Raw genomic sequence first — 13,002 nt, forward strand, 5'->3', positions numbered from 1 at the left:
GAGGCGAGGCCGAGGCACTGGATGGCATTGGCAGTGGAGGAGGGAGGGGGAGGCTGGGCTGAACTAAGACGAATTGGGTTTGAGTTGAACCAGTGATGAAGACAACATGGAACTGGGCTGAACCAGTGGCAATGAAGGAGACTTGAGACTGGGCTGAACCAGTGGCAACGAAAATTAATTGGGACTGGGCTGAACCAGTGGTGATGAAGGAGACTTGGGACTGGGCTGAATCAGTGGCAACAAAGATGACTTTGGACTGGACTGAACCAGTGGCAATGAAGGAGACTTGAGACTGGGCTGAACCAGCAGAGACAAAGAGAACTTAGGACTGGGATGAACCAGAGGTGTTGTACATGACTTGGAACTGGGCTGAACCAGTGTCAATGATAATGACTTGGGACTGGGCTGAACCAGTGGCAACGAGGACAACTTGAGATTGGGCTGAACCAGTGGTGATGAAGGAGACTTGGGACTGGGCTAAACCAGTGGCGATAAGGGAGACTTGGGACTGGGCTTAACTAGTGGCAATGAAGGAGACTTGGGACTGGGCTGATCAGTTGCAATGAATGGAGACTTGGGACTGGGCTGAACCAGTGGCAACGAAAATGAATTGGAACTGGGCTGAACCAGTGGTGATGAAGGAGACTTGGGACTGGGCTGAATCAGTGGCAACAAAGATGACTTTGTACTGGGCTTAACCAGTGGCAATGAAGGAGACTTGGGACTGGGCTAAACCAGTGGCGATAAGGGAGACTTGGGACTGGTCTTAACCAGTGGCAATGAAGGAGACTTGGGACTGGACTGATCATTTGCAATGAAGGAGACTTGGGACTGGGCTGAACCAGTGGCAACGAAAATGAATTGGAGCTGGGCTGAACCAGTGGTGATGAAGGAGACTTGGGACTGGGCTGAATCAGTGGCAACAAAGATGACTTTGTACTGGGCTTAACCAGTGGCAATGAAGGAGACTTGAGACTCGGCTGAACTAGCAGAGACAAAGAGAACTTAGGACTGGGATGAACCAGAGGTGTTGTACATGACTTGGAACTGGGCTGAACCAGTGTCGATGATAATGACTTGGGACTGGGCTGAACCAGTGGCGATGAAGACAACTTGGGACTGAGCTGAACCAGTGGCAATAAAGACGACTTGGGACTGGACTTAACCAGTGGTGATGAGGGAGACTTGGGACTGGGATGAACCAGTGGCAATAAAGACGACTTGGGACTGGACTGAACCATTGGCGATGATGGAGACTTGGGACTGGGCTGAACCAGTGGCAATGAAGATGACTTTGGACTGGCCTGAACCAGTGGAGATGAACGAGACTTGAGATTGGGCTGAATCAGCGGAGACCAAGGTGACCTGGGACTGGGCTGAACCAGCAACTTCGAAAGAGACAGGAGACTTGATGGGACCAGTGGACTGGAGACCTTGAAACATGACATCATCCAAAAAATAAAATAATGAATTGGGGGACCAAGCTCAGTGAGCGCACTTCAGTGATGGGAGTATGGGCGGGGCTCAAATCCATGCCGTCGAACTCCATTAATATGCCCTCAGTGACGGATGCTGGTGCCGGCTCACACACCTGGTCAGACTGTGCAATGGGCTAGGGCTCCAGGACGAAATTCACCTTGGGCATTTGCTCTGGCTGGTCTGCTGGCGATGGACATTTGAAATTATGTTTTAATAGTCTTTTGTCTTGCTTTAAAGAAGTACAATTATTCTGATATGTTTACTAACATAGTAAAGCACAAAGTACTTGATCATAATTTTAACTGTAGTGCTATTTGATGCAATTATGTGTATAAAAATATTGCATTCTTTACATTACATTCTATATTATTTTAAAATATATATTATTTCCATAATAAGTACTCTAATTAAAAGTATTCTAAAGTGAACTTTATTTTCACAAGCGATAGCTTGCCAGCTCTCAAAAGAAAAACTGCACAGTTCTATTGTGTCTTCGGTGTTATATGTCTGTGCTCAAAACCCGCTTTTGGTGCTCTTAACCTTCTTAAAGGGACAGATTAACTGTGACCATAACATGTAAATGCTAAGAGATATGAGGCACTAAATCACAAAAAAAATAAAAAAAATAATAATAAATAAGCAAATAAAAATAATTTAGATTAATGATAAACAAATAAATCAAAAACACTTTAGAAACCCTAAGCTATTCTTTTCAAGCAAGAGGAGTAAAACCACCTCTTTTTTTCTACTTAGAGGATCACAACAGTTACAAAACAACCAGAACACATGCACCAGAGTGGCGAGTTTTGCACCAGCAAGCACCGCTCATATTTTCTTCTGTAAAAATCTAGTTTTATTTTACCTCTTATCCATTTTTTTTTTTTCAAACCTTTATTTCCTGTCCATTTCATTCATTTCAAATGTGTCTTTGTGATTGTTTCTTTTCCACCATTCTCTCTGTCTCTCTCTCTTTGTGTCTCTCTGTGAATCTGACCCTGGATGAGAGTTGTTTAGGATGAGCTCACGTTTGTCCCTCCTCCCTCTTTCTCTCTTTCTGTCTCTCTCGCTCTCTCTCTCGGCAGAGCACAATGACATGGGGATTATGGGTATAATAGAGCGCAGGCCGCTCTCTGCCGGGCCTCATTGTCTATGAGAGGGGCACTATTGTGGACAGGACGTACACACTCACCCCACTGCTGTGCTATACACACATATCTAAACAAGCACACACAAAATAGACAAACACAATCCTGGATATAATATTTCAAAAATTACATTTACATATGCAATAATAATAGATAGCAAGATCTATTATTAGCAAGTTTACAATAGCTTTTACACGATAGATGGCAGAATAAAGTAAGATTTTATTTCCATTTTAACCTCTAAATAAAGAGGACATTTTAAGTTTTTGAAAAATGTAAAACAAGAATGTTAGGACATCAAATGAAAAAGTATTTCTAGGTCACTCAATCTGAGACACTGACCATGTTATTTTCTTTGTACAAAAGGTTTCCTTGCATAAGTTAGGATGTTCAAACAATTTAACTGATAAGTGAATGGAAAATATTTCAGAATTTTCAGACATTTTTAGTATTTGGTCAAATTAATTATTATATAATTACAACATCCACTTGAGTTGACATAGATGATGAAGCTGATGATCATGTTATCAATGATCATCTTAACACATCTTAATACAAGGAAATCTCAGCTTTTGTACAAAGATTAGAAAGTTAACATGTTTATTGCAACAAATTTGATTTGTTACCGAGAAATTCTGAGATATTTCATATTTATTTTAATTTTTGTATTGAGCACATGTTGAGAAATGTTAGGATGATAAGGGCAGTTTTAAATTTTTTGGTTGAGCAGGTATGATGTGGCATAGAGGTTTGTATAATTACTTATTCATTCACACAGTATGACATTATGACAAGTATGACATTAGTATATGTTTTGAATTGTTCTTTCCCCTACTGTTAATGTCGTTCATTGATTCATCTGCACCTGAGAGTATCTGTTTGACCTGTCAGATTTATTTTGTGATTGCTGAAGTAAAAAATAATTTCTGGTCTTTCTGAAGATGTGTCATTATCATCATGTCCAACTTCAAAGTAATGAAAATATTTAAATCACATCTTTCTTGCAATTTGTATCATATTAGCATAATTGGTGTTGGGAAAATATAATGAAATGTATAATTTATATTAACCCTTTGGCATTCCTGTAAAATTAATGTTAAAAAAGGCATACCCAAAGTAATTTGCATGCTGTTCTTGAACCATTTGGAGTATATTCATGGTTTTGATCTCTTTTGAAAGGTATGTGTACCGCGGGCGTACAGTGGAACGCTAACAGGTTAATTATATTACATAAAAATATGAGTTGACTCTACTCTTATATAATTCTACGATTTCTTTAGTGAATTATTTAATAAATATATTTAAATACTCAAACTCAAATAGAGGTACAAGTGTATTTATATAAGACATGGGCATATACATAATAGTGTATATGTAAAATACAGATTTTTTAAGAAATTAGTACTTTTATTCAGCAAGGACTTGTTAAAGTGACAGTGAATGTATTTCTACAAATAAAAAATCTACTTTAAATAGAATTAAAACTTGAAGAATCCTAAAAAAAAAGACACTGTATTGTGGTTTCTACATTTCTTTAAGCCCTTTCAACTGTAATAATAGTAAGAAATGTTTCTTGAGGAGCAAATCAGCATATTAGAATGATCTCTGAAGGATCATGTGACACTGAAGACTGAGTAATGATGCTGAAAATTTAGCTTTTATATCACAGGAATAAATTCAATTTTAAAACATTCACATAGAAAATTGCTGTCTTAATTGTTTTAGTAGGCTGATATTTCACAATATTACTGTTTTTGATTATTTTTCATCAAATAAAATGCAGCTTTGGTGAACATACAAATCTTCTTTCAAAAAAAAAAAAACATAATCTCACATTGTCACATCTGTACAAAGTGTACAAACAGAGAAAATCTTGTCAAAGTAATGGCGTTTATAACAGTTATCTCCAGATTGACAGCGCCCTCTGCTGGACTGTAGGGAGACTAATATCCTCCATAACAGATAGATCGGGTGCCCAATCGTGTTCCTGGAGATCTGCCTTTCTGCAAAGCTTCAAGCCTGATCCACACCTGAACCAGCTAATTAAGATCTTCATGAGCACTTGATAATTACAGACAGGTGTGTTGGATCAGAGTTAGATCTGACCTCTGCAGGTAGGTAGATCTCCAGAAACAGGTTTGAGCACCCCTGAGATAGAAGCTGCATCTGCTGCATGTTTGTGCATGAAGGCACCTCACAAAACTGATTTTGGACAGACAAATATTTAATTACTAAAATTGTAATTTCTTGATAGAAATGACATCAAAAGTGGAAAATGTTGGTAAAAAAAAAAAAAAAAAAAAACACATTTACATTTACACACAAACTGACCACCAAGCGCAACTTTCAAATGCCCTCTTTAATTTTTAGCTCAACTGTCACAGAATGGAAAGCACAGGATTGTGGGATATCAAAGGCAGTGATGGATACATCTATGCTGCCCTCAAAAACCAATTAGATGAAGGTATGTCAGGAGACAGGAAGTGAAGCTAACTTTGAATTCAGACATGTCTTGATGCCTTCCTGTCTTGGAATGTGTCCTCCAAAGGCAGCATTTTTCAGTTTTTCAAATTAAATTAGCTGTTTAATGTTCATTTGAAACTTAACAAACTGGCAGCTCCAGTAGTAATGAAAAGATTTATCTTGAACTTTGTCATTTATAAACCTTAATTAAACAAATTAATAATTAATTAGAATTTATACCTATATGATATTACGCTGTACCGACATTGAACCAGCGATTTAGAAAATGGATGATGATTCAGCTTCTGATGAGACACAGGAATTCATTCGGCATGACCCTCACAGTGCATTATGGGTATTCTCTAGCCATTGAGTTTACATTAGTTGTACACTCGTTATTGCGGTGCATTTTGGGATTGAATGCAATAACATCCGCTATGGTTTTGGACACCACTACAAATGGCTGTCCCCTCAATTAGTGCCCTATTTAAAGGGTTAGTTCACCCAAAAATGAAAATTCTGTCATTTATTACTCACCCTCATGCCGTTCCACACCCGTAAATCCTTCGTTAATCTTCAGAACACAAATTAAGATATTTTTGTTGAAATCCGATGGCCTAGTGAGGCCTCCATAGCCAGCAATAACATTTCCTCTCTCAAGATCCATTAATGTACTAAAAACATATTTAAATGAGTTCATGTGAGTACAGCGGTTCAATATTAATATTATAAAGCGACGAGAATATTTTTGGTGCGCCAAAAAAACAAAATAACGACTTATTTAATGATGGCCGATTTCAAAACACTGCTTCAGGAAGCTTCAGGGTGTTATGATTCTTCTGTGTCGAACCATGATTTGGATCGCGTTTCAAACCGCCAAACTGCTGAAATCACGTGACTTTGGCGCTCCGACGCGCTGATTCATAACACTCCAAAGCTTACAGAAGCAGTGATTTGAAATCTGCCATCACTATTTAAGTCGACCAAAAATATTCTCGTCGCTTTATAATATTAATATTGAACCACTGTACTCACATGAACTGATTTAGATATGTTTTTAGTACCTTTATGGATCTTGAGAGAGGAAATGTCATTGCTCCCTATAGGCCTCACGGAGCCATCGGATTTCAACAAAACTATCTTAATTTGCGTTCCGGAGATGAACAAAGGTCTTACGGGTGTGGAACGACATGAGGGTGAGTAATAAATGACAGAATTTTCATTTTTGGGTGAACTAACCCTTTAAGGGTATAGGGGGTGATTTTAGGCACAGCCTAAACTGTGTGTGTCCAATGAGGGAGCTATACAAAAAGTAAATTAGTGGGGTCAGGTTTGAGGAGCACTGAATTGTTAGATATGCCTTCTTTAATATATAATAAAAATGAGAAAGAAAATTGTTCCTAAATATAACATTTTTGTAATGGAGGGAGTGTTTATGAAATCAAATGGTGAGCTTTACTGTGCACAGAAATTGAGCAGGAATTGAGTCTTTTGTCATAACCTCTGATATCTCTAGTGTTTTATTTGTGATGTCTGCATGCCTCCCCCTCCACTAACCACTTCTCTTCTCTTGATGTTGATGCAAATGCTGATACTCTCTGCTCCACCTTAACATCCTGCCTTGACAGTATTAGTCCTCTCACCTCCAGGCCAGACCACCTCCAGCCCTTGGCTCACAGATGCCCTTCATGACCATGAAACAAAGCTCAGAGCTGCTGAGAGGAAATGGAGTGAGACAAAGGCAAGACAAGTTTATTTATATAGTACATTTCATACACAAAGGTAATTCAAAGTGCTTTACATAGAAAAGGAATTAAAATCATCATAAATTCTCACAACATATGCTTAAAAAATAAAAAATATTATGTCTGACTACCTGAGTCAGAGAGCTTCGGTTCACTCTCTGACCCCTCAACGGAGTGGAGTTATCACCAACCGTCTGTTTCTGATTAATTTCAGTAAAACACCAGCCTGTATCCAAGGACCTAGTGTCCCACACCAACATCTGAGTGCGTGCGTAAACTCAACGTCTCACTTCCCAATTCTCTCAACTCTTCCAACCAGACAGGCAGATAAATAAAATCTTAACCAAAAATAAAAACAAGGATAATTAAAATAGTTATAAAAAGGATTTTTATAACTGAGTAAGTTTCAGCTTGTTCCTGTTTTCTTCTTCCTCTAGTGTTCTGTTGCTAAGGTCTTTTACTATCAAAACAAACAGCAACACTTCAGACACCTGAAAAATATTTACAAAACTTCTCCTCCCTAGATCCCCTCCCACCTTCTACAGGAGATTTGCTCAATGCTGCTTCCTGCGCTGACATCATCAAGACATCTCTCACTACTCGTAGTGATTTCTTTGAGTGGACGGTTGAACGCATTCGACCACACGACTGTCTACTAATGCATTTTCGACTACCTCTGGAAGTGGTCGAAAGTGGACAAACTGAAAACGCTTTACACCCCATTTACACCTATATGTAGTGTTCAACGAAAACACATTTTACTACGAGATGTAAATGGGGCCTAAGGCCATCTGAAACTCTTTGTCTGGCAAGAACAAACTTCAAATCATCTATTCTTATTTTACTGGACCTGTCTTCTGCCTTTGACACTTTAAACCACCTGAACATCCTGTCCGCCCTTTCTGACTTGGGCATTACAGCTACAGTATACAGCTCCGTGGAGATTGACCCAGCTGAAATGTCCAGGTAAGTATGGGGATTAGTATTATTATTATAACCATATTTATCTTTTTTTTTTCTCCTTTTAACAATGTACTAAGCTTCCTTCATCTGACTGATTTTAAGGACAGCAAAGATGTATGCTTCATGGCCTTTAGCCCTATTCAGATGGTATTATTTTTACATGGAGAGTTGGGGTAAAAGTAATTATTACCAGGGCTTCTTAGTGATTTTAGTCCTGTCCGAATGTGCCTTCTCAGTAATCACTACGGACAATGTCAGTAAAGATTACAGTGACTTTTACCTTCTGTAAAAAGGACGGAAAAATGACCTCAGGTAATGCGAATCCAGTGCAAATAGACAAGCTGTAAATATGTAGGCTACATATTCCATAATTTCCTGTTTAAAAGTAGTTTTCCGTGGTTTTTCAAGTATGGAGGCACTTGAAAAAGCAGTTGCATTCTAGGCAGTGGGACTCTGTGGCAAACCTCAAGTGTTTTCCGCATACTATTCAGATCAAAAAGAAGGTAGAAAGCACTTGTTGGAGGCACAAAACTTCTTTTAGCTTTAGGCAAGTGCCTACTACCAACAGAATCCAATCAGAATCTAATTAATTTAATTATAATATAATTTAATTTAATTTATTTATTTGTAATAATATAATAATGATATCAGGGAGCAACGTAATATGCATGTGATGACAAGGAGGTGATGACTTTAATATTACAGATGTCCTGTGGTAAAATTACATAACTCCATCTACCCTTGTAAAACTAATCCCATCCGAATAGGGCTTAAGACATCCCACAATCCTGTGTAGTTCTGTGATGGTTGAGCTAAAGGAAAAAGTTGCATCTGAACATATTAGTTGGCAGCTCCTTTGGGTGAAATTAGAGAAATATTTGAGAATTTAAATATCTGATATTATCTGTATCTTGTTTCCTGTTGTAACTCTTATTAGAGTACTGCATAATATCTACCAATTAATTGTTACTTGATGTATCCAGTTTACTGTATGTGTATTTATGTGAAATGGAGGAAGCAAGATTGCATTATTTGCTTAATGAGTGTAAATACACACTAATCTTGTGACTTTTTTACTTTTCAATTTCAAATAACGATACTGTTTGAAATGTTTTTTAATAGTTTCCAGAGTATAATTTTGTACAATATTTTTGAAATTAATTTTAAAACAATTAGTAGTGTTTGTAAGTGCTGCATTCTAATTTTGTCATCCTTTCTAAATGGCATGTGAGACAGGAGTTTGCCAATGTACACAGAAATACTGTGTATGCATCCATTCACTTTATAGCTATAGTATTCTCTATAATCTTATTTTCTATTTTTTGACAGTTAACTGTAATATAATGTAATGTTTGAGAATAGTGACTGACATATGACAGAAAAATTCTTGAGCTCTGATGTTGTGCAATGTTTGTCTACTCTCTGCTTTATTACCTTCTTCAGGTGTGTTTGATTAGAGTTGGAAGCTAAACTGTGCTGGAAAGTGGATATTGAGAATTGTCCACACCTGCTCTACTCTCTAACTTTGACTTTTAAAGTTATTTTATTTTTTTTTATTTTTTCAAATTTATTTTGCTGATATTTTTACTTCCATATAACATAGCTATACCCAACATTATGCATGGACATCAACATTTATAGTGTTATTATTTACAGTGTTTACAACAACAAATGCCCTATGGCCCTTAAAATTTCAGATATTAGGATTTAATCTTTTATCATATGATAATTATGAGTTGAGAAAAAGATGTTATGGCTGTTCACAACATGATGTTTATATTATAGATAAATATTGATATTTAAGAAAAATATACTAATGCACTAGCATTTATTGAAAATATGGCTAACTATCTTTAACACACTTGCACATTTACGACATTTTACTGATATTGCACAAAAGTCTTGGCGGAAGTGACTCAATAGCGCTTCGTGCTGCAGAATAATGCACTTTTAACCGCTCAGAGTTTCACAAAAAAAATGTCTTAAAATCTAAAATTTTCCTAAATGCATTTTAATCTTCCACACTGGTCGGTTAATTACGTTAATAAGCTTTTATCAGCGCAGTAAGACGGATATTTTTCACACTGATCCTGTTTTCAGCTGGATTTCTGCTCAGTTGGACTGAAGGTGGACTGAAAAACACAAAGCGACATAATTTGACGTATATTGAATCTGAGTCAGATTGGGACGTGAACACATGAAATCAAATGTGAAATATTAAACTGTTTTAAGTGTTGGGAGTGACAGAAGTCGCGTGCGTGAGTGCAGTGCGCGAGATTAAACTCGTTTGAAGAGATGGACAAAAATGAATCATAAAAAGAGTCTATTTATTGAAGGTAAGATAAGAGATTTATGTATTTGTGTTTATTTGTATTTATTACTGTCTTGTGTTTCCTGCATAAATGTTAATATTATCCGTCAGGTTTCACCGCTTGTGCGTTAGCTCACGTGCTAACCGAGCAGCTCCGTTCTTCACACAGAAAAAATATTCACATCTTAGTTGATTAAACAACAAATATACTTAAATTAAAGTGCACTGTATTACATATGTGTAGTCTGCAGGTCTGTCCTCTTGTTTAAGCCCTTCTTTCAGTGTATAGTTGCTAAAACACACTGAGGCCTCTGATGCTATGAGACGATATAAACAAACCTCCGAAATCATTGAATTAAAAAAATGAAATTAAAACACACTAAATGCATTCTTTCTGCCTTGCATAAAAAATACACTAGACGTTATCTATTTAAATTAACTACCACTGTCTTTAGATGTTTTAGCCATGTTTCTCGGTGTTTAGCGTGGGCCCTTCAACCTCATACAGTGATACATTGTGTACAGTATATGTAACGTTACCTTAGAATATTATTTTCCTCTTATACGAATGACTAGAAAAGAGTATATGTTGTCATCAGTAGTATTAACATATTGCCTTTAAAATACATAAAATACATTAATTAAATGTTTACACATTTATATTGACTACACTTGCACTTAAAATGCTTTTAAAGGTTTTACAGATAGATGGACAGACAGAAGACAAACATGGAAATAAAAAAAAAAATGTCAGGAGATCTAAAGGTTCCTGCATTTCACACCTTGAGTTTGAGGCTAATTCATGTTCTCTTTAGGACAGGTTATAGAACACATCCAAAAAAAAAATAATAATAATAATCAACACAACTCTGTAACAAGCTGAAGGTCTGTGCTGAGTTTGATGGAAAGTTAAAAAATTATAAAAGTTGTTCTCAGAACCAGAACTATTTTGGCTTGCCATTTTTTTTTTTTTTTCATGGGTAGAAATCTTTTTGCCTTAAAGGCAGATTTGTAAACACCCTTTTCACTTGTATAAAGAGAAACATATCATGACACATGAGCTGTGAGTTTGCCATCAATCCTGCATTACAATATGACTGATTTATAAAACAATCTGCTGTTTAATTTTAAACGGTAGTTCACCCAAAAATGATATTTCTGTCATTAATTACTCACCCTCATGTCGTTCCAAACCCGCAAGACCTTTGTTCATCTTCGGAACACAAATTAAGATATTTGTAATGAAATCCGAGAGGTTTTTTATCTCCCACAGAAAGCAACAAAATTACCACATTCAGGGTCCAGAGAAGTAGTAAAGACATCTTAGTCAGAGTGACTACAGTGGTTCAAGCTTAATGTTATGAAGTGACGAGAATACTTTTTGAGCGCAAAAACAAAAATAACGTCTGTATTTAACAATTTGAGCTGTTGTCATAAGCAGTTGATGCAATGCAGGCTTACGTGTTCTACGTTTGGACGCCGACTCATTATTGGCCGGCTCCTGCATCGGCATCACACGCATGCGTTGTGCTGCTCACATAACTGACTTTTATTACAAGAATCCAAGGCGTTTTGTGAATATGTCCATTGAAGTGCAAGAAGACATGATATAGAACTCATTTCAGTATTTGTGTGCTGTCTGAGCTGTGTCTAACACTGTGTCAGTTGATGATGGCTTAAGGCTGTTAAAGTGAACATGCCAAATCCATTTGTCCCGTTGTTGGAAGTAGTTCAAATGCATGAAGTACAAAAGTATATATGATTCAGTGGCATAAAATGGTCTTTAAATGACTACTAATAATATTGCATATCGCATAAACAAAAAGTAGTTATCGTGACAGGCCTAGCTTTCTGTATGGTATATTCAACAACAGAAGGACAAATACATCACATTCTCTAGTTTGAGAAACAGAATACACCAATTTCATCAGAAGTGTGGAAGAGAAGAGTCTGACGCACTGGCAAATGAGGAGGATATAATGGGAAAAAGATTGGATGGCAGTTTATCATACGAATGGATGAATCGAAGTAGATGAGGAGCAGGTATTGACAAATAATCTCCTGCCCACTAACATGATTTTAAAACTATTGCTATCCAATTTTTTGGCCTTCAAACGTCTTAAAATGCACATGTAGGTCTGAGAAATCAAAATTTTCTTGGTGGAGCATTCCCACCAACCCCCCTAACTACCTCATATTTGGGACCTCTGTGATTATAAAACCCTACCTATGGCCCTGATACTTGCATCTTATTTTTATTTTTACAACTCAAGGAAAAGAGATCAAGATAAATTGATTCCTTATAATATAATTCTTTGTATGGCTGTGCTCTGATACGTTGTTCTCATGTGTTTGATAGCCCTGGATAAATGTGAGGACAGGCGAGATGGAGGCTTTAAGCAGTCCTGGAGGTGTTCTCTCTCAGATGATAGTGAAGACGACAGCAGACATGAGTAAGGTCATTCAGCACAGAGCAGCTTACAGCCCACTCAAGCATCTCTGCATGAACGCTTCCTGCATGATTAAAGCTGCTTTGAGTCAAACATTATTACTGTGGTACACAGAGAAACATCAAGGCCAAAGAGAAGATAAAAAATAAAATAAAATGCAGAAACTCACATACTTATATTATCACAAATTCTGCTAAAACTATATGCATAGTGGTCTGCTGTGTTGGAGAAAAGCTTCCATCAAATGTCTTGTGCTGAAAGCGTGCTTCACTTGTTTTCGGCTATGGCTCGCGGACAAGTACACACGATGCCACTTTTGTCATCAGCACAGTCTTCCAAAAGGAAATATTTTGTAGAATGTCAAAGGTCCTCCTTTTATAACAATGAAAATACCATGGCTAGAGGCTGTAAAAGCTCTAAAAAAGACAAATACTTAAGATTAAAAC

General features: G+C 37.0%; 1 protein-coding gene across 1 annotated transcript in view; it reads left to right on the forward strand.

Annotated features, from left to right (window-relative positions):
• Nucleotides 1–9,690: 9,690 nt before the first annotated feature.
• senp6a (SUMO specific peptidase 6a) overlaps nucleotides 9,691–13,002 on the forward strand; it is a 55,747-nt gene continuing 52,435 nt past the window's right edge. Inside the window, 2 exon segments of the mRNA XM_048206184.1 lie at nucleotides 9,691–10,131; nucleotides 12,466–12,559. Of these exon segments, the coding sequence (XP_048062141.1) occupies nucleotides 10,101–10,131; nucleotides 12,466–12,559 (125 nt within the window). The 5' untranslated portion in view covers nucleotides 9,691–10,100.

The sequence above is a fragment of the Megalobrama amblycephala genome, linkage group LG11 (genome assembly GCF_018812025.1).
Source record: "Megalobrama amblycephala isolate DHTTF-2021 linkage group LG11, ASM1881202v1, whole genome shotgun sequence".
Classification (NCBI taxonomy): Eukaryota; Metazoa; Chordata; class Actinopteri; order Cypriniformes; family Xenocyprididae; genus Megalobrama; species Megalobrama amblycephala.